The sequence below is a fragment of the Pleurodeles waltl genome, chromosome 3_1 (genome assembly GCF_031143425.1).
Source record: "Pleurodeles waltl isolate 20211129_DDA chromosome 3_1, aPleWal1.hap1.20221129, whole genome shotgun sequence".
In the NCBI taxonomy this organism is placed as follows: domain Eukaryota; kingdom Metazoa; phylum Chordata; class Amphibia; order Caudata; family Salamandridae; genus Pleurodeles; species Pleurodeles waltl.
The window spans coordinates 847985397-848007547 of NC_090440.1; the positions used below are offsets into that span (position 1 = coordinate 847985397).

The 22151-nt window shown below is 44.2% G+C and overlaps 1 protein-coding gene across 1 annotated transcript in view; it reads right to left on the bottom strand.

The window, feature by feature from the left end:
- Window positions 1-22151, bottom strand: part of CSMD2 (CUB and Sushi multiple domains 2) — a 1417205-nt gene that overhangs the window by 57694 nt on the left and 1337360 nt on the right. The window contains exons 57-61 of the mRNA XM_069223779.1: window positions 17066-17248; window positions 12518-12694; window positions 10209-10388; window positions 7017-7190; window positions 5734-5907 (exon numbers count right to left, since the gene is read on the bottom strand). Of these exons, the coding sequence (XP_069079880.1) occupies window positions 5734-5907; window positions 7017-7190; window positions 10209-10388; window positions 12518-12694; window positions 17066-17248 (888 nt within the window). The remainder of the gene's footprint in view (window positions 1-5733; window positions 5908-7016; window positions 7191-10208; window positions 10389-12517; window positions 12695-17065; window positions 17249-22151) is intronic.

Genomic DNA, 22151 nt, shown 5'->3' on the forward strand with positions numbered 1-22151 from the left:
GTTATCTCTCTGTGCCACACGAGTAAAAAACTGACAACCATTGTAAAAAAGATGACAAATGAGACCCAATACAACAAACTGGATCAACACCATATCAAAAGTTAAAAAAGCAATGCCAACATTCAAGGCCTCATAATAGAAGTGGCTATTAAGATACTAAACCACAAGTGCTAATTGAGACCTAACTTGCCAGCTCTTATTGACCATTCTAGCAACTCTGCTATTAGAAGGATTCAGAATTACAAAGACAAGGGACAGTGCCATACTGGTGATCATGCACTCACCACCAGATTATGACATGAGATAACTTTTCTGGAGGAAAACTCCTGAACGTGAAACTAAAAGGGGTCATTACAACCCTGGAGGTGTCACGTGGTGGTCTGACCACCGCCAAAGCAGTGGGCCGACCACTTTTGCGGCGATCTGAGCACCACATTCTGACCATGGCGATTGTGCCGCGGTGGGACCACCAGCACCCCCAGTTCTCCTCCACAGGAGGAGGGATTGGCAGTCCTGTCGGTCGTAATCCGGCAGGCCTGTGCTGCATGCAGCGTCGCCCTGGGGATCATGACCCCCCTCTCTGCCAACTTTAACATGGCAGTAGCACTGCCATGTAAAGGCTGGCGGAACGGAATGGAGGCTGCCCCATGGAGGCCCCTGCATTGCTCATGCACTTGGCATGGGCAGTGGAGGGGCCCCCAGGGCCAGTTCTGTTGCAATGTTCACTGTCTGTTTTGCTCTATTATGAGCCGCCATCAATGTTGTAGGCCATTCCTCGCTGGGCCAGCGGGGAGCTCTTCATGGGGCACGTGGGAAGGCAGCCACACTTGTGGCAACCTGACCGCGGCACTTCGGCGGACAGTGAAAAACGGCCGCTGAAGTCATAATGACCCCCGAAATCTTGTGAAATGTTCTTCAAAATCATAATTAAAAAATGTTGGGGTCAATGTCTAATTGAACCAGCCATTTCAAGATATTAACTTCTGGCTCACCCAATTAGTACATTAGTCAACATTTTCCTGTTATCCCCTACTCAACTTGTTCTTCAGTGTGGGTGCTGATATAAAAGATGTAACCATCATTCAGTACATCTTCACTCATTGCTATTTCATTAAAGGACAAATGATGATCTTGTGCCAGAAGCGTAGTACCATCAACGATCTACTGTCTGAAGAAGAGGCACTGCTGTCAGAAACTGAGGTATATGAGCATTTCAAAACACATTTGTCAATAGAGAAAAGCTAATCGAATACTAGAGCCTAATGATTCCCTTATAAGTTCCTAGGTATATACAGAACAAGTCATACAACGCTTTGCACAAAGACAAGGAAACTATCTCGGAATGCAGAGTAACTAATAGGAGGTCAAATAAGGAGCCTCCTGATCAGAGAATACAAAAAAGAGAATAAGAATGCCATTGGGTGGACCTGACAAAAATAACATTCTGTGCAAAATCTACACTAAAGCACACCTGAAAGATGGGATGAGACACATTAAATCTTACTACCATATCGATTGTCTCAATTGATAAAACTACTGAAATGTATATGGAAAATGTTCCTTTCTCCCGGGACTACACCACCTAAAAAAGGAACTGGATTGCAGAAAAATGGTGGTAAAAGTGCCTGAGAGTCTCAGTTTTTGGTCTTGAATAATGCCCTTCCTCTTACCTATCCTCCTTTTTTTCTGAAGTCATGACAAAATCATCAACAAACATATCAATAAAATAAAGTAGTGCTTGTTAACACTTAGTGGGGCGACTAAGACTCAGGCCCTCATTACCAGACTCGCGGTGGCAGTCGGACCAACGCAAATGCGGTGGTCTGGCCTCCACATTATGACTGTGGCGAACGAGCCACGGTCGGTCCACCAGCACCGCCACTTTTTCACCGCCATGTAAATGCTGCCGGACATGGGGGGCCCTGCACAGCCCATGCACTTGGTATGGGCAGTGCGGGAACCCCCCAGGCCAGCCCTGTCGAGCAAACCACTGTCTGCTTTGCAGACAGTGATTTGCTTGATGGGTGCAGGCGCACCTTACGCACAACAGCATTGCGGCCGGCCGTATTATGAACTGGTGTCAATGTTGTTGTGCGTTTCCCGCTGGTCCAGCGGGACACTCTTAGTAGAGCCAGCGGAAGGAATCACACTGGCAGTCACCTGACCTGCTGGAGTTTGGAGGGCGACCTTTTCTGTCTGCCAAACTCCTAATGAGGGCCTCAGTGTTATTTTACAGGAGAAACATCCCAGCTATAGTTCCAGTGCTTTTGTTCCTAATTTACAGATTGGTAATCATATTCATTTGGTGTATATCATTATGCCAGGTGATGTTGTAGGTGTGGCCAATTATCACCAGATAGGACCTGATGGTATTTACCATTGTAAACACAGAAAGGAACACTATTTGTGCTCAATTTCTGAAGTCCTGTTGCTTAAGAGGTGCAACTTACCATAGTGCCCATTTAGCATTACTGCCTGGGACTTATAGACCCATGGTCGAAGATGTAAAGCATTGGTTGTTTATTCACACCTACAAGCAAACAAGCATGCCACTTCCCTTCAGTACTGCACTGGAATATCCTGCAGTGATAAATTTTCAAACTCATACCACTCTAATGCCATTGATATCTACCTCCTATTATGTACTGTTTCTCACGATTCCTTCACCCAAAATACAACACTTTTAATTTACGTGCCTCCACCAAGCAGAACAGAGATTCTCCCTCATACAACAAATACTTATTCGATATCATGGAACTAAGCTGTAAAACAGTCATTACCACACTGATGCAAAATGATCCTTATACAATAATCTTACACACACATAAATATTTTATGAATAATAGGCCAATATAAGAATCAACTGGGTAATGTGGAGTACAATGCAGAGACGCCAGAAACTAAAAGAAAAGGCCCCTGCATGATGTAATTCAAATAATAATAATGACATTGCAATGTCTGTGTGTTTTTCTGAGCAACGTAGATATAATAATCATGACTCTCCTAGCCAAACACTTTAAGAAAATGCCTTCTGGGTGAATGCCTTTGAGTGTCCTAACAAGGCAAAGCCTTCCAACCAATCATCTGAAAACAACAACTATGTCCAGCATTTGTAAGGGTCATCTGTACCTAATCGTGCTTCTTTACTTGCCTTATATGTGCTACTCAGAGTAGTTGGTAGAAACTGCAGCGTATTCCGTATGTATTGGTGTGTGTGTTGACATTTATAGAGCCAAGATGTACTATGCGCTATGGATTGAGGACATTTTGGCCCTCCTTGAGAGAGTTGGCCAGTAACTGGTGAGATATTTATCACCCTTGATAAAATCAAACTCGTCTGACTTGAAATTGTTTGGATTCAAAAATACCACTTAGGAGTTTTACCCCAGGAATAAGGGAATAGTGAGCAGATTTGATCCTTAATGCACCAAAATCTGCAAGTGCCCGATATTTATTGGCCATTCCCCTCCCACCTCCGTACCCGATAAATTCCAACAGGTTTGAACTGCCAAAACTGATGCAAAGGATGCGATTTTTATTATAATATTCCGGTATATGTGACTTAGCAGGAGTTTTCATATGTACTGCAAAGTAATGGCAAACTTATAATGAGTGTTCAAAGGTTTCTCCTCATAAAGATGGTTATACACGGACACCTAAAAAAGTTCATATTGTCTCCCTGCTGTCCAATACACAGACTGCCCCAAAAATTCTCACTTCTGTAATTCGGATTTCAGAATGCACTTTTCTGCCTCTCTCCCTCTTTTCTATGTTCTAAAACTTAGGGCCAGATTTACAAGAAACTGGTGCATCAGCTGTGAAATGCCACTTTTTTTGCGCCCCCCGGCACCTATCAACACCATGGTAGCACTGTATTTATAATACGGCGCGTCATGGTGCACGTTAATACAATAGCGTCATAATTTATGATGCTATTGTGGTACTTAGCAGGATTAGAGCCATAAATAATCCTGCAAACTAAAGGGAGGCCCATTAAAAGTAATGAGAGCGTCATTTTAACGCCTGCTCTGAGACTAAAAGTAGCGCAGTGAACTGTTGCAAATTTCACTGAGCCATTTTTACGGGTCTACCACTGCTGGAACACCCCCCTTGCATACATATTGTGGCGCAAGGGGTCGCAAAGTGGCGCAATGGAAGCATTGAGCCACTTTGCAAATATGGCGAAGGAGAGTGGCCTCCTTTAGCATAGCGTTAGCGTAAAATAAGTTACGCTAGGGTGGCGCTAAGAGGTGTTAGGGCCTTGTAAATCTGGCCCTTAATGTTAACTCGTTGTTATTATTTCTTCTTTTTTTTTGGGGGGGGTATTTCTCTCTCTCAGTCACCATTCTTGCTTTCCCTCAGTTTATTGGTCAACTGTCTTTAAGCTATTTCTTCATGCGGTTGAGTGTGTGACCAAACTTGTGTATCTCTTCCCATTAATTTACACCTATCCTGCTCCCTTCTATCTATATGGCCATCTTAAAATTTAGAAACAGTCTGGAAAAAGCGAATAGGAAGCAAAATGACTACAAATCTGCTTGAGGCATAGACTTTAAAATACATGCCTTAATGGGAGAGAACGCCGGGAAATTGATGTCACGGAACCCACATGATATTCACCATAACCTTCACTTCTCAATTATCCTGACTCTACCTATAAATAGAAGCCCTGAATTACTAAGATATTGTGTCAAGGTTGCATCACTTTTGTGGCACAGCCCGATACAAAATCCATTTTGGAATTTACTAAGCCACGCAAAGTCGCTTTTGCGTGCCTTTGCGTTATTTAGAAAATACAAAGTAATGCAAGTCATTGCATAGCGTTGCCTTACAATGATTTGCTTTGGGGAGGCGTTAAATGGTGGAGCATGGGCATTCTAGAACATCCACCCATCTATTTTGACACAAACCAAGATTTACAAAGAATTGTAGACCTGGGTTTGCACCAAAATGCTGTGCCTACATGACAGAGGCATATTGAGGAGGAATATCTTTTTTCTCCTTGTCAGTTCCTCTTCCTTGTGTGCTTCACTCTGCAGCACTGATAGGAGGAATATGCCTCTAAGTTTTGTTTTTGAGAAAGAAGGTATTCTTCTTGAACTAATACAATCCTGCCCAGAACGCAGGCACACCTGCACCATGGCACAAAAGGTGTCTGCGTTACTCACCACAAGTGTGCCAGTGCATACAGGAAGCTGAAAAATGCCATAGCTTTGAACATGCAGCACTGTAAATGTCTGTCCCACCTACGCAAACCAGTTCAGCAACTTGCCCTGCTGTTATACATTTCCTTACACCTTCTTGGCGTGATTTATGTGTTCAGAATGAGAAAAGCATTGTAGATAAACAATGTTAATTCAGTAATGACCCAACTCTTCAATATGTTTCCTGAAGTCAAATTTCCCAAACTCTGGGCCTGATTTAGGTCTTGGAGGATGGAATACTCCATCACAAATGTGACAAATAACTTTTCCGGCATATTATGATCTTCATAGAATATAATGGGATTGTAATATGGCAGACAGGATATCTCCTCTGCCAAGATCTAAATTAGGCCCTCTGTCTGATTGAAGGAATGCTTGTGGGCGGCTCAGTGCTGCAGCAAGAACGCTTCACCAACAGTCCTCATTTACACCCACCTTCTGCTAGTTCTCACCTTCCTATTGCCAACCCCTGCTTAAACACATTATCTCCTGCTGCAGAGCTCTTTGAATGCAAGCCCCACTAGCTTACCTATGCAGCTGGGTTGAGTGCCACTCCATGTCCCATCAAACTGGCAGAATCTCCTTGAAGACCCCACGAGCACCATCGGAGGGGAACAGGAGAAGAAGACAGAGGACCTGTAGCTGAAACCTCTGTCTTCTCGACGGCCATGGGCAGGGATTCCAGGATCACCACAGAACACAGCTGGCAAAAGCAATAGAAGAGAATGTATCACCCTTCAAGCAACCTCAGGGTAAATGAGATACACAATGCCAATATGAAAAGCTTTCTTCCTGAGCCAGGGATGCAGGCACTGCCATAAATGCAATCCATTCACATTCAAAAGGTTGGCAACATGCCAACAGATTGATAAACTAAACTCCATCACATTGAGAACCATTGATAAAGAGTAACTTCAGTTTCTACTGCAGTCTAAAATTTTATACTCAGCTAAACCTTTAGGAAACGACATCACCAGTTTGTTTATGTATCACCTTTGACCTTAAAATGCCCAAAATTAGGAACTAATGATATTAAAACAGCAAGACTTTGTGGATTGTTATGCATAAGGTTGTGTGATCTAAACAGAAAGACATGTTAGACTCATTAATAATGTCTCATTATCATGCATGCTCCATAATTAATAAAAAATTAAATGAACAGAAAAAAATACATACCAAAAAATATTACACAAAAAGTAGGCAGATGACTGTTCTCACTTAGCCTTTGTTATGCATTCACATAAAGCATATTATCATTGTTTGGATGACACTATATCAAGAGCAATAATACAAAAATATTGCGTACACATTATTGACTACCCCATATCATCTAGGTATTTTTTTACATATAGTGAATTAGAACACTGGAATATTGGAAGCTCCACTGAAGACAATGGATTGATTCAGGATCGATAAAAGCTGGTACAAACCTTCTGCTCCAACAGTTCAAAGCTTTCCCTTCTGTTTATCTCATTTTAATGTAGATCATGCTAGCCTAAGAAGGCTTGTGTCTCTGGCCTATAATTCCGATGCAGGGCTTTTTACAACTGGTGTAGCCCTCAGCAGCATGCTATAATGCTATAATGAAGATTCAGTATCCATAATTCCACATTTATTTACCTTGACAAAGTAGTGGTAGTCGATATTGTGAAGTAGTATTTTTATAGGTTGATATTTTTACGACAGCATTGAGACCTTCCAACTTACCCTGACCCTGCTAGGGCCTTAAACTGAGACTCTTTCTAAAGACCCTTTGCAAATCCAACTTCCTCCACCAGAAATGAAGACTAGGTCAAAGCCAAGTGTACTCACGGAAGCATTGGGGGATGTCTCCCACCCAGGTCCCATTGCCTTCACAGGTAAGGACAGCAGGTAAGGACAGCTGGTATCCATCATAGCAGGCATAGCTGAGGCTTGATCCCCAGATGAAGTCAGATCCCACCACTTTTCCGTTGGGTACTGTCGGCGGCGGCTTACAGGTAATAACTAACCAGGGAACAGAACACTTCCATAAATTCAGGTACCATTTATGATCGAGTTTGTTTACAGAAACAGAGCAATACAGAATAAACAGTAAAGAGAAATAAACAAGGAGATGAGTGGAAAAAGCTAGGAAAGTTCAGGGGAGATACTCCTTCCCGTCATTGCCTCCCAGTTGAGAGCCGAAGCAGAAGGGTAGGCTCTACAAAGGAAAATTGTGTCCTTGCAGCACCTTCCAGATATTAAAACTAGAACCAATTTCCTCTGTTTCGAAGAGTTCTCCTTGGGGACGTTAGCCCATGATCCTAAAGATTATATACTACATGCGTAGTTATTGTTACTGTACAAACAGCGATGCTTTCAAAACCCACAAATCACAGGAATTATGTCATACAATGTAATTGATTTCTAAATTTTACAAGAATAACACTTTTCTCTTGTTTTATGGATTACAACTAGGAGGAAGCCTAGGCCATGATTTTTTATAACAAGCTAAATAGCCCTTACAACTATAATACACTTTAGCAGCCTAAAAGAACAAAGACACTGTCCAGCGTCATCGTTTCAAGTGTGATATCGGCATTCTACCCTTGACAGTGGACACAACTCAATATTATCTATGCAGTCAACTGTCCATTGTTAGCTGAACACTGGCTAAGTCAAATGTGCTTCTAAAAATTCATCACAAGGATCCCATCTACTGATATAAATGAACATTTGGTTCCATCATTTTCAATCAGACACCCAGATGCATTAATACAGTAACCAACTTACTCCTTTCAATAAAAATGTTCATTTTGGGAAAAAATATTTCCATGCCATCTAAACGAAACAAATATGGATATATATGTGGGCTTACAAATTATTTGCCCTTAAGGTCAATCGTCTACCATCTGTCACAAAAACCTCTGTAAGGCCAGGCAGGGCCATTTTGCATGAAGCAATTCTCCTTCTTTGCAGTGTGCACTAAGACTGAATGGTCGCTCTAAAGAAATATGTTCCTGACCTCATGAGGGTGAAAGATTTTGTTGGCAGGATTTGCACATAAATCTTTGCAGTAGGTACACCAACCTCAGACCTCTCTCATCTGGATATAGTGCCCTTTATCCTGAACTAGACCTAATTGTCCTTTAATGCTCTGTCAAGTCAAAATGTCCCTTTTAGAAGCAGTCAATATGCCTGCGATTTATATATGTGACAAACACAACTATTAAGCCCTTACACTGTTTGTAAAACTGCCATTTATAAATGTGGCTAATCCATCTATGTGGTGAGAGTAAGACCCAGAAGTCCTTTCTTTATTTAGTGGAATGTGCCTTATTACCTGTACCCCTAGAAGGAATAGCTTTTAACTGCTCAGTAACACCCATTCACTCACCAATATCTGGGGTCCTTCACTCCACCACATGCATGATATATGTGTGTATACAATTGTGAACGGTATGGTGAAACCCTGCATCAGTGCTTGGTTATGTGTAAAACTAGTGGTGGGCTTACACACAAACCTTAGTGCCTGTCAATATGATTCTATTCAAGAAGAAGTTTCTGGCAGATTCTGCAAGAGACCTCTTTTGCTATTTACATGATGTCTTGTCTGGGATGTTACATACACATCAATTCAGCGCTGAAATGTTCCTTCCATCCTCCCTCCCAGTAGAAAGCATAGGAACAACACCAAAAATCTCACCTCCTGTTCAATTTGGCACACTGCACCTGATTCAAAAGAACCATCTCTCCTCATGGTGAATATCTTCCAACCAGCGCCATCCAAGATGGATAAGTAGTGTGGCTTTAAATTTAGCACACTAACAGTCTAAACTAGGCTATGGGACCATAAAGGCCAGAGGTGTGAGGATGCATGCTAGAAAGAAAACTATTGCAGTGCTCTGCTTGGTGGTGACTAGGCTTCAAGATCTACAGAGATTCTGAAATTGTAGTGAGTTGTTCCATCTGAGATGTTTGTTAGGAGGATGGAAACTACCCTTGTACAACAAAGTAATTGGAGCAATTTCCATTTGAACCCTACACTATTGAAAGTGACTTAAGAGCAGCAGCGGCTCCTCCACAATGGCGGAGGAATGTCGCCCCGGTGGCTCAGAGCCTGCAGCTGAAAATTAAAACAATATTTTACTATTGTTTTATTTTTCAGATGCTGGCTGAGCCAGTCTGTGCAGGGATGGGTGGGGCCGGACTATGGGAGAGGGAAAGGAAAGTGGAGCGCACTTAACTGCGCATGTGTTTGGCCGGCCATTCTAGGCCGGCCAAACAGACATGCTCAGTTAGATTTCTTCAACCCAGGTGTATTTGACAGCTGAGTAGGAGAAACAGCACAGACTTCCTGTGCCTAAGTGAGCGTCAAACCAGCCCGCTCAAGCCAATCTCAGTGCTGCTCTCATGCTTGGTAATAGCTTGCACAGGGATTGCACAGGGCATCTTTGATGCTGCCCCAGGGACTGCTGGGACCAGGAAGCAGAGAAGCGCGAGACAGCCAGCAGCACCAGGTATTTTAGACATTTTTATTATTAAACCCCCTTGTGCACTCCTCCCCCGCATTCCTCCTGCACCCACTCCACCTCCCCCCACCACTTTTAATTTTTGTTGGCAGCTACTGCTTGAGAGAGCATGTGAGTGACTAAACGGTGTGGTCCAAATGAAGTGAACAGGACCTAAAAACAAAGATCTCAAGATAGTAGATATTCCCTGGCCATCCCTGGCCATACCTTGCCTGGGGTCCCTTAGCTGACTGTTGCTGCCTTTAAAAGAACTGACATGTGTTGTGCTTTCTAATACCTGAATTCAATCCCTTGGTTTATCTTTCATATCCTGTTTCCAACACGTTTGGAATCCAGTGTTTATTTCGATCTTCTCCTGTTGAGATATAGACCTCTGAAGATTCAGTGCTAGTCTGACCCCACACATAATATTCCACTAGCTCTGTCTGTGCCACGGTCATGTAGGAGGTTCATAATAACAGAAAATGTATGACTGCAACCTCTTCCGTCATTCACTCACAGAGGTTCTTACCTTTGCAGACAGGCTTGCTGCCATTCCAGGCCCGGTGCTTGGTGCAGCTTAGGGAGGTGGCCCTGTCCGGCTCCATGCCGTATCCAGGCATACACTGAAAAGTAACTGTGCTATTGTAGGTAAAATCGCTGCCAAGGCGTATGCCATTTGCTGGCACACCAGGGTCTCCACAGTTAATCACTGAAATACAAAAGACAGAGAAAGCACAGCATTTATGATCATCTGCCAATATACCACTGAGACTAACCAATACCCTTCCCTCTTCCTTATGGTTACCTACAAGAACTGCATTATCATCAGATGCAGTCACATCGGGGGCTGGTGTATTTTTGCACACCCATCAGGGGTTGGAGTAGTTGTTGCCTTACAGTTATGTTGAGTGCTACATTTGAAGAGGGCTGCAATGTTTATTTCTTTGAGTGACATGATATGCTCTTACAGATGAGGGCTGGATCAACTGCATTTCTCTGAGGCAAGACAAGATTGGCAGCCTCCCCTATATGATGTATTTTATTACAGAATTAATTTCTCTGGCTGCCCCCTTTAATGATAGTAGCTATCTGCTTTTTAGGGACAGTTGGTTGTACCAGGTTCCTTTGTATTCTGCGGCACTCTCTTACAGATAAGGGGTGGCGTGATTAGCTTCACTCTATAGCAAGAATGGATTAGTTTTCTTCTCTGTGTGATATGGTATTCTCCTATAGATGAAGGCTTCTGTGGTTGTCTCCGATATCAGTAGTAGTATCTTCCTATGGGGTAAGAGTTGCCAGTGAGCATTGTAGCCTTGTTCTACAAATAAGGCATGGGGTGATTGTCTCCTACTTTAGGCGTAAGGGTGTCTTCCTCTAGTAATTTTCTTCTCTGCTTGATGGAGTGTCCTACTACTGGAAACAGCTTCAATAGCTTTCTTATATAATTGACAGTACCGCTTTTTACAGGTGGGGGCTGGAGCAATTAGCCCAGCTTTGTCATCTAAAATCCTCCTACCACAGAGAGCTGTCCCAATTAACCTATCAAAATAAGTGACTGTTTTCCCACCTGTGAGGACTCCTCCAGCTGTCTCCTTCAATGATTTCACAGCACTATTCTTTGCAAGAAGTCTGGAAATCACATTGAAGTTGAAAATCTCAGTGAACGCCCCTTTTGGGGCACAAGCATACTTTTCTTCACTGGACCTCAAGTGGTAGCTCTTTTATCACGTGTGATTCCAGTCTACCAAGAACAGCACATCTCAGATCAGTCACATTGGCTGGACTGTCCTGGTAAGGCTGGCCTTTCTGCCACTCTAGTATTTCCCCAGTAGGCTGCAGGTTATGTGCCTGCTTTCATATCAAAGTACACTTCCATGGCCCAGCCGTGCCCTCATAGCCCCATTCTCGTTCTGGGTTCCAGCACTGTGAGGCTGGTGTGAACAATTGTGGCAACACAAAATTTTGGTTTTCAGTCTTTCGCTAGTGAGTCATTGGTAAGTACAGCTTGAACGCCCTATCTACAAAATATAAGTTCCGGATTCAGAGTTACCTTGATTATGAGTTTTACCAAGTGCCGGAATGCACTGTGTAAAACCTCATCCTTTCATGCACCCTGCTACTCACTGTGGGAACCATTATTATATAAGGAAGGGAGAGTAGAGTCCATCACTGAAAACGGTTTAACCACTCATCTGTTCATGGTGCATCCTAGAACTGAACAGAATAAATCACTCTGATTAAAAGCACACCTCATTAACAAGAGTTAACCATGGAGCACTAGTTAGTAAGGGTGCACTTCAACATGGCAACAGAAAAGTGCAACAGCTGTTATCAACAGGAGGACAGCACCCAGAGACACTGTCCGAAAGATTGGGAAAAGTATTGAAAACAATAAACCACCTCTGTGAATGTTGAACGCAGGGCCAAATTGGAAAAATAAATGAAATGGCGAAATAGATGAAATCCTATTTAGCAATATGAGTCCCAAGAGACAGGGAAGGTGATTTGATGACACACATAAATGCCAACTGGAAATTACTTCTACCAATGAAGGATGGTTGCCAACTGATGTGAAAAAAGACATTGGGGTGCTAAGTCCTCAACCGAATGACAAAACTGAAAGCCACCAGTTGGGCGGCACAACTGATGGATTGACCTGGTTGTTGCTCAAGGTCACCTGCATGACTGATATACCTTTCAATGTCATACACACACATTGCTGTGCAAGTCTAAAACAAGATTCAAGAGTGAGATCTGCCTTTTTTCCCAAAACACAGGCACCGCTTATCTCTTCTCTTTAAAATTCACCTGCTTCCCATCCCCTCAGTTTGCACTCACCTGTGCACTCCGGTGGGTTCCCTGTCCATGTGCCGTTGACTGTGCAGTGCCTGCTTAGGAGGCCTGTGGAGTAGTACCCTTCCCTGCAATCATACGTGATTGAACTCGCAAACACCAAACCGTCGTTGAACACAATGCGTGCATTGCTTGGAGTACCGGGGTTCCCACACGATACAACTACAATGACAAAAAGGTGACATTAACATTCCCAGCATTCGTACTTCAAAGCCAGGGTTCTGATAAAAGGAATCTAGCTTGAGACATTGCAGGGCAAGAAACAGACACATGTTCAAAAGCAGAGGATCAAATATGCATGCCCTATCTGCCCCGGATGACACTTGCAGCATGGCTTGTGCCAACTCTTGAAAGCCAGGGTGAACTTTACCTGCAGATGAACTCCCACAGTTATTGCCAAACTCCAACTTAAGGCATATGTCTAATATGGCTGTGCATGCACGTATGAGGTCTGGTCGATGTCAGGCAGGGCACTCAGGACCACGCGTCATGCGGGGGCTGGTGTATTATGCACAAGAGCATGTTTGAGAAAAGATAAAAACAGGAAGCCTAAAGGGTACGGGCCAAGGATAACATTATCTGAAACACAGCACCTGGTTCTCTGTAGTTTTAGGAAGCTCTATCAAGATCTAAATTATTGATCAAGAACATGGTCAAGAGCCTTCCAAAAGCTGGTCGAGACCCACTTGATGTTAAATCATACAGACCGCTCTCCCTCCTAAACACAGACTGCAAATTACTAGGGAAAATATTAGCGAATAGGCTCCTCCCCTACCTACCGAGTCTGATACATCAAGACCAGTCCGGCTTTATCCCCGGCAGGAGCACCTTCCTAAATATTAGGAGACTGCTTCATATAATGCATAACAACAAAACACCGAAGCGGTCGCCCTCTCCCTAGATATTGAAAAAGCGTTTGACACACTAAGCTGGAATTATCTTATTTGCACACTCAGGGCGTTCGGCTTCGGACCTGGCTTCATAAACTGGATCAGGACGCTGTACTCTAAGCCCACAGCACGTGTAAAAAATGGTCGCATTATCTCCGAAGCATTTGCCATAAGTAGAGGCACCAGACAGGGTTGCCCATTATCCCCCTTGCTGTTTGCCATTGCCATGGAGCCACTGGCAATCAAACTGCGTAGCTTCGCGCATATGTGGGGTATCCTGGAATCTAACACCTATCATATCATATCTCTATATGCAGATGATACCCTGATTTATCTGCGTAATCATTCTACCTCCATGTCAGAGGTGCTGAAATTGCTGGACTCCTTCGCCCTCGCCTCTGGACTTCACGTCAACTGGTCCAAATCCAGTATTTTCCCTCTTATCTCCATTCCGACTGATGCGCATATAACACTTCCGCACTATAAACTACCGTGGTCATATACAACCATTAAGTACCTCGGGGTGCAGATTTACCACTCTGTTACAGATTTAAAAGAGGGCAATATTGACAGAGTGGTGAGATCCACTCGCGGCTCGATACCATTCTGGAGCTCACTCCCTTTATCCCCGTTGGGCCGGGTAGCAATAACCAAGATGATTATCCTCCCGAGGTTCCTATATTATTTTACTGCCCTGCCAGTGTGCCTGCCACGCTCCTTCTTTAATAAATTACATTCAATATTAACCGACCTACTCTGGGGCAAAGATAGACGTAGAGTAGCGTTGACCATAACACAACATCCGCAGGAAATGGGCGGGTTGGGCATGCCTAACCTCGAAAGATACTACGCGGCCGCTCAACTGTCGTGGCTGGCTGGATGGCTGCATGATGCCCCTTCCGCTGAGGGCGCACTGCTGCAGTCATGTATGGCCCCCAAGGGGCTGCTGCTCACATTGTTATCTACCCCTCACTCCTTACCCTCGAAACACATACTGATGGAAGCAGCTCGCTTTTGCTGGTACAGATATGTCCATGGCAAGTCCCCCTCCCCCCCTTACTCACCCTTGATACCGCTGTTTCAATTGCCGGGCACCCAAATTATTTCAATACATCATAACACACGGGATATAAATACACTGAAGGTGGGCGATCTATACTCCCATTCCGCGCTGTACTCCTTTACGGAACTGGTGTCTGCCGGGGTGATGCACAATGGGGCCTTTTTGACATACAGCGCCATTAAACGACTGCTAAACAAGACCTGGGGCCTCGGCAATAATGTACCCCCTGAGTCCCCATTATTCACTACTATCCTTACAATAGGTAGCGCAAAAGGTACCATAACTAAAATATACAAAATACTATTAGCAGCAGTTTGCACTACCCTGCCGCACGCTAAAGCACGCTGGGACATGGTCCTTCCTACGCCATTACCCCTAAAAACCTGGACCGCAGCTCTTGCAACAATCAAATCAATATCCTGTAATCCTCGCTTACGCTATACCCAATTTAATTATATTCACCATGCTTATTTATCCCCAGCCCGCATTCTAAGAATATACCCGAACACAACTCCGTCGTGCCCAAGATGTGCTACCCCGGCAGCTGACTTTTACCACATGGTTTGGAGTTGTCACTCAATAAACTCAGCCTGGCACCGAGTTACAAACGTTACAGCAGACATCTCATCCCTCGCATTATCCCCCATACCAGAGTCCTGCTTACTGGGCATACGTCACCGCACTAAGGGAGATAAACAGACACACAGATTCATAGACTTAGCGTTTGTTGTCTTCAAACGTCTGATTGCAACACATTGGAAGGCTCCACATGTTCCGTCCCATTCGGTTTGGCTGCGCGACTTACATAGTCGCTCGCAGGCCGAGGCGCAGACACTTAATCTATTGCAACGTAAAGGTCTCATCGAAGTGGGCCCTGAAGTCTGGAATACCTTTGTGGTGGCAATAGAAGCGCGTGACGACCTGCCCCCCCCGTGAATAGTGCAACATACACAAATCTTACAGCAAGGTGGATACGATCAGCAGGATACTTGAACTGCCTCAATCTTAATTATAGACATTGCTGACACTCTCATTCTAATCCTCAAAGTATTAACCTAACAAACCAGACTATTTCCACTGCGTACAAGACTCTACGCAGGTCAAACCCAGTTCGATCAATGCCAATTAGGCTCAGCATCCAGCTGAACCCCACAAAACACAATCCTTGCCCCACCTCTGTCCTTCGATCTAAACACACTTACATATATTAGCTGCATTCCTTCCTCTAGCCTCTCCCTACCTCGGCTTGAGGTTGCAAATATTATCAATGACATTGGTCGTGCTTAGCTGCATTGATATTCGGCAAGTAGTTGCCGCACAGTATTTAAGCTGTATGTTTCCTTTTTTCTTGCTCTGTTGGCATTATCTTATGTTTGTTTATAATTTGATTTTTCTCTTTCTCTTTCATACCAGTTAATATGCAAAGAGGCTGTGCAAGATTATTTATGCAAGCAAATAATTCGATAAATTGTAAACAGCCAATGTACTGGTATGTGAATGTTATGTTTAATAAACAGATTTAAAAAAAAAAAAAAAAAAAACATGGTCAAGAGCTGCCTGCCCAGAGCTAGAAGAAAGATTTATAGGAAGAAAGAAAGGAAACAGCTCTCTCTGCAGATGACCCCAGCGAGTATAATTTCACAAGGTAGACCCTACTAAAACAGGGTTTTTAGCTGTCATGTACACCGGTTCAAATACTATGTGAGTCTGTTGTTTAATATGCAATGGGCATTGTGCATGCGCGTTTTGAATCTGGTGAGGTATGCTTTTGCTAATGGAACTGTTTAGTATCAGGCAACTAAGAAGCTTTTGTGGGGCTGAGGCGTGAAGGCAGAGTTCTGTATCTGTTCAAAGTACATAACATTTAGGGCTGCAGTCAGGGACTGTTGGAGGGGTTTAGTGACGGGTAAAGACATTCTCCCATTTTTGGGTAGGAAGAGGGCCTAAGGGCTGATTTCATTTTAGCTGCAGATACGTAAAACAGATTTCTTCCACTGTGCATTAAAGTATGTTGAAAGCCAGAAAGAAGTGGTGTGCAAGGTCTGTTGGCAGAGTTGTGGGCGGAGGTGACGGCATTAGGGTAACTGGAAGTACTGCATACTGAGGTTCATTGGTGGAGCTCTTTGAGGGTGTTAACGTACACATAATGGGTAGTTTTGGGTGAACCGTCAGCTTCATTGGCACAGCTGTGTCTGGAGAACCATGGGTGGTGCTAAAAGTCAGATGTGGCGATCATCGGCAGCGTAGAGTGTGGAGGTGACAGAAGGAAGATAGTGGGAAGTGCTGTAGGCCAGGCTAAGGTCCACTGAAAGAGCCATAGGTCACATACAATGCCAGACTGTACCTTCTAATTTTGTATATTTCTAAACTTGTAAACTGTTTTAGGGCAACCAAGCTTTGTGCATGCTTCCATACTTCCATTTTCTTTTTTGCGGATTCGGCACAGGAGAGCCTTCATATGGTAACAGAAGGTTGTTTGTAGCCTTAGATCTATTTACACTTACAGACATGGCAGGAAAGAGAGCAGTAGAAGTGATGCGATCACAGAAGTCAGTGAAATCTTCTGGAATGAGTAGATACCTTGGCATGAGGGCTGAGAGCCGCTCCACGAACCATTGGGAGTGCAGACGCGCTCGGAGGAGCCACGCAGGCTATAACCAGGCTCACAGCTGAACCGGACCATGCTGTCCAGGCTGAAGTCCTCCCCCAGACGGATTCCATGTGAAGGGGTGCCTGGGTCTCCACACACTCCCTGGCTCTCCCCTATCAAGAGAAAGAGACAGACAAGAACAGTTAGAAGTAGCCCTTGAAGGGACAAAAGCAACAGTGCAAAAGTTACTAGAAGATGTGTCCTTGTGGCACTGAGGTGCCGTTCACCACTGCTGACTCTCTAAAGTAGGCCTAGAGGCGCTTTCCTTCAAATTCTGACACCACACTGCTGCACAAATGGTGAGCACTGATCCCTTTATGCAGTAATTATTACCCTCTGTCTTCCTGAAATGAAGGCTTGCAATGAGTGTAGACTCTAATTGTTGCACTCCATCTGTGCCTCTCAGCACCTACACTCCCACACTCAATGCATGCAACTTCACATCAGCCATTGCTGCACAGATCCATTCTGATGGGGCCGGCTTTTGCACTGGGAACACAGCACTCATAAACTCAAGTTTTGCCCTCTTGGGCAAGCTCCCTCTGGGCAGTCACTAATAAAATAGGATAATGCATTAAAGAGATGATCAAAAAGCACTGCCAAGGATTTCTGGCACTGGCCGCATGTGAAGTAAAACTTAATTAGGGTCATATAATTTCATTGTTTTAAGAGGAGGCTTTGGGAGTGCTTTCTGGTATTATCTTAATGCACAAGACAGCGCTTTAAGTGTTATAGAACTACCTTATGTGCATGGTGCTGCTTTAATATCTGTTTTCCGTGGTTATTATGTGCAAAGTACATGCCAATCATGAGGTATGTGCTTCAAAAACATGAACCTATGTCCATGTCAGCAGTACAATCACCCCTACATTTTTAGTGTGAGGGAGGTGGACATTCCATAGTGGGGTTCAAGCATGGTCTCCTGGGGAATTTCTCTTCAGAAATACTGGTTAATTTTACACGAAATACAACATTTTGACTAATCACTTTCTCAAAAAATTTGGTCAATCTAATCGACAATTTAAAAGGTGAACAGAATTCATATGTAACATGATTTATTTTTTTATCGAGCAAAACCGTGAATTTTAAAATTGCCTTTATTTTTATTGCTAAAAACTACATAGAGTTTGGTAGCAATTTTATTAGAGATTTAGGGGGTCAGAAACATCAAAACAAGATCACTTTGGAATGACATGTCAAGACTGGGTTCGTTCTGTTTGGTCATCAAAAGCCTATTCACAAGGCCAAGGCTTTAGTTTCAACCTTTAAGTGTCAGTTAGGCAGGTGCCTGCTTCAGATGCAGGTCACCCTTAACCACATAAGAGATCGTTGCTTACATACTGTGAGTTTACATTGTGCCACCTGGTTACAGCTCTGGCACACAGAGGATGTCAGTGGTAACTTTTTTTTGCAGTTCTATATAGCACAAACTCGACCCAAAGGCATTTGAGTGCTTTACATGAGCATCAGTTACATTACACAAAAATATATTTAGATTTTCTGTAGGCACGCTGAGATTAAGTGATTTGCCATGAATCACAGGAATGGAACTAAGCTGGCAAGTTCCATAGTCGGCAGCTCTGGTCGTTACACCATATTCTGATGTGGCCTGTAAGGTAGAACCTACAAAAGAACAAGGTCTACACTTTCCAAACAGACCTTTATTTCTGACCCTTTTTATTTCAAAAATGCACTGAGGCAACCATGAACCTAATCGGTTTTTGGTTTCACTGTCCCAAAAGATGCTGCTTCATCATTAGAGCATCTTCTTAATTGTTTCAGAGTGGTACCACTCTAGGGGCCAGATGTAGCAAGAAATGCTTTTGCGAGTCGCAAAAGCATATGCAGAATGGTGCCTCAGACACCTTCTGCGAATCGCAAGGTGGTCGCAAACACCCACCTCATTAATATTAATGAGGTGGGCCGCATTTTGCGACCCCCTTGCGATTCCTGGTCGCGATTCCCTGCAATCAAAGGGATGGTGGGCTGCTGGAGACAGCAGACCTCCATGTCTGTGACTGCTTTTTAAATAAAGCAGTTTTTTTTTTTTTGTATTGCAGCCCGTTTTCCTTAAAGGAAAACGAGTTGCAATACACACGAAAAAATGAAACCATTTGGTTTTGTTTTTTCAGAGCAGGCAGTGGTCCATTGGACCACTGCCTGCTCTGAAAAAAAAAATTGTGCGACATTCACAAAGGGGAAGGGGTCCCATGGGGACCCCTTTCCTTTTGCGAATGAGTTAGCACCCACCTCAAGTGGGTGCTAACTGCAAATTGCTTTGCGACCGCTTTCGCGGTCACAAAGCAATTCTGCATCGCAGTGCGAGTCGCAAATAGGAAGGGAACACCCCTTCCTATTTGCGAGTCGCATTCCCATTTTGTGAGTCGGTACCGACTCACAAAATGGGAATGTGCATCGTGATGGCCGTTTTGCATGGAGCAAACTGCGAAAATCACAGTTTGCGCCATGCAAAACGGTTCATACATCTGGCCCTAGGAGCCTTATTACAGGCCCCTCAACAACACATAATATATAACTAGATACAAGGGTCTCTTCCATCGTCAATGATATTCCTCATGTATTCACTTTATTTTGATAATCAAATTCGATTGTTTCAAAATGAAGCAAACAGTAGACAAACAATAACAATAAGAATTGCTTCCCAGTCAGGTCCCATCTTCCCAGCCACCTACATTTCCAGTAAATATATAGCTGTTTAATCATTTGTAGGTACATCATCTCGTTCTGTAGAGAAGGCATAATACTTCAACCATTTTGTCCAAATCTTGTGGAATTTTTGAGGACAACCTCTCACAGTGTAAATTGGTTCATCCTTTTTAGCGCACCAGTCCATGCCAGATTTCCACCTTGTAAGTGTAGGCGGTTGTGTCTACTTCCAGTCCCTTTGCAATATCCTGCATAGCCACCAGTGTCGCCAGACCTACTAGTGTCTTTTCCCCCCTGAGCACTCGAGCTTCAGATCAAGGATCCCTAGGGCAATTTTCTGTGCTAATATTATAGGTTGGGCCAGGATTCTGGACAGTGATCTGCCAATTTTGGACCAGTATTGGGTAATGAGTGGGCATTGCCACACCATATGAGAAAAGTGCACTCCAGGGGAGGCGCAGCCAATTCATTTGGGTTCAGCCAGGAGGCCTGATTGCCGAAGCATCTGGAGGTCCTATATGTCAGGTGCAAATAATATAGTTGGATCAATATGAGTCTTGCTGAGATAGCAAGTTCTCTTGGGGCCATGCAGGTCTCCTACCACTCTGTGCCATCCAGGTCATCAATGCATTCCTCCTATTTCCATCAGAGACAGTACAGGAATGTCAGGACATTACAGACCAAGGATCGGTACAGCTAGGAGATCCCTCCCCAGCCTAAGCTACCCATTAGTAGTCTAGCCTCCAAGGGACTGAATTCAGGCAAGTCAAGCAAATCAGGTTGATTGCGCCTGAGCGTGTCTCAATTGTAAGCATCTATGGGGCTGGGTTGGGGAGAGTGCAAAATCAGACGGTAGGTCTGAAAAGGAACAAATGTGTAAACTTTACCATACATCCCCCAACACCGTAATCCCAATTCAGTCTTATTGTTGAGGGATGAGCCTGCTATAAAGCTATTGCATCACTCCATTGAGGCTGAGGCAAGCCAGCTCCAGTTGGTAGGCCAGATCGGCCCAACCCCCAGTTGCTGATAACCAAGTGTTGGTATGCCCAACAGTGTAGACGGACGTCCAGTGCTTCCATACCCCCATCGTAGACAGAACAGTGACATTTGGCAAATGCAATGCACAGGGCTTGCCCTTCCAGATAAAGCAGCAAAGTTGTGCTGTGATTGTAGTAAACCAAGTATTTGGGACATGGAAAGGAAATTCTGTAGGATGTATAGAAAGCGCAGGAGAAGCGCCATCTTTATGAGTGTGACTCAGCCAGGAGCTTTGAGGGGAAAGGAGGACGAAGTGGTGAATCTAGTCTTGGTTATCCATAGGAGAGGGGTGAGGTTAAGACAGCATGTGAGCTCAGGTGCCTTTGATAGGTAGACACCTAGGTATTTAAAACAAAGACTGCATTGGGCTGCCACCTGCTCCAGCCACCGCCCCCTACACAGGATAATCTGTTGGGTCAGTTTCTTGTCCCAACTGAGGAATCTACTAGTGGCTCTCCACACCTGAAAGACCGTTTTTGGATAGGAGGGATGGGCCTGCCATAAAGGTAGTGCATCACTCCATCGAGGCCAAGGCAAGCCAGTTCCAGTTGGTAGGCCAGATCAGCATGTGAGCACAGGCACCTTCGAAATGTGGATACCTAGGTATTTAAAACTAAGACAGTGGATCAGAGTGCGGGACTGCCAGTTAACCACAGCGGTGTCTCTGTTCAAGGGGACCAGGAGCGACTTGCCTTGATTAACCAGAAGTCCCGAAGCATCTTCAAAGAGATTCAGGATCTCAAGCAGACATGGGCTCAAGGGGTCAGTAAGGAAGAGCAGGACATCGTCCGCATAAAGGGCAATTCTAACTTCCGCTGAATCATTCCATCTCCATCCCCACACCAGAGTGTTGCAATGTATTATAGAGGCTTAGGGTTCTAGAGGAGAGGGGATAAGGGGCACCCCAGCCTAGCCCTGCGTTGGACCAGAAATTAGCAGGATAGTATGCCATTGATGAACACACGTGCAGATGGATGAGAGTATAAGAGACTCACCATTTGAAGAAAATCAGTGCCAAATCCAATGTACCGCAGAACCTAGTCTAGGTAGCCCCAGGCCACAGGGTGAAAGGCTTTTTCAAAGTTTATGAGTAGTAGAGCTGTCACCCCTTTGACACCGTCGACCTCAGCTAGAGCAGCGTGGATTCTGAGGATACAATGTTGTGTGCCACGAGTAGGCATAAAGCCAAATTGGTCTGGGCACATCAATAAGCTGAGTACGAGTTGTAGTCTGTTTGCCAATATCTAGGCATAAAGATTGATTTCGGTGTTGAGCAATGGGATAAGGTGATAGGAGGCACATTGGGAA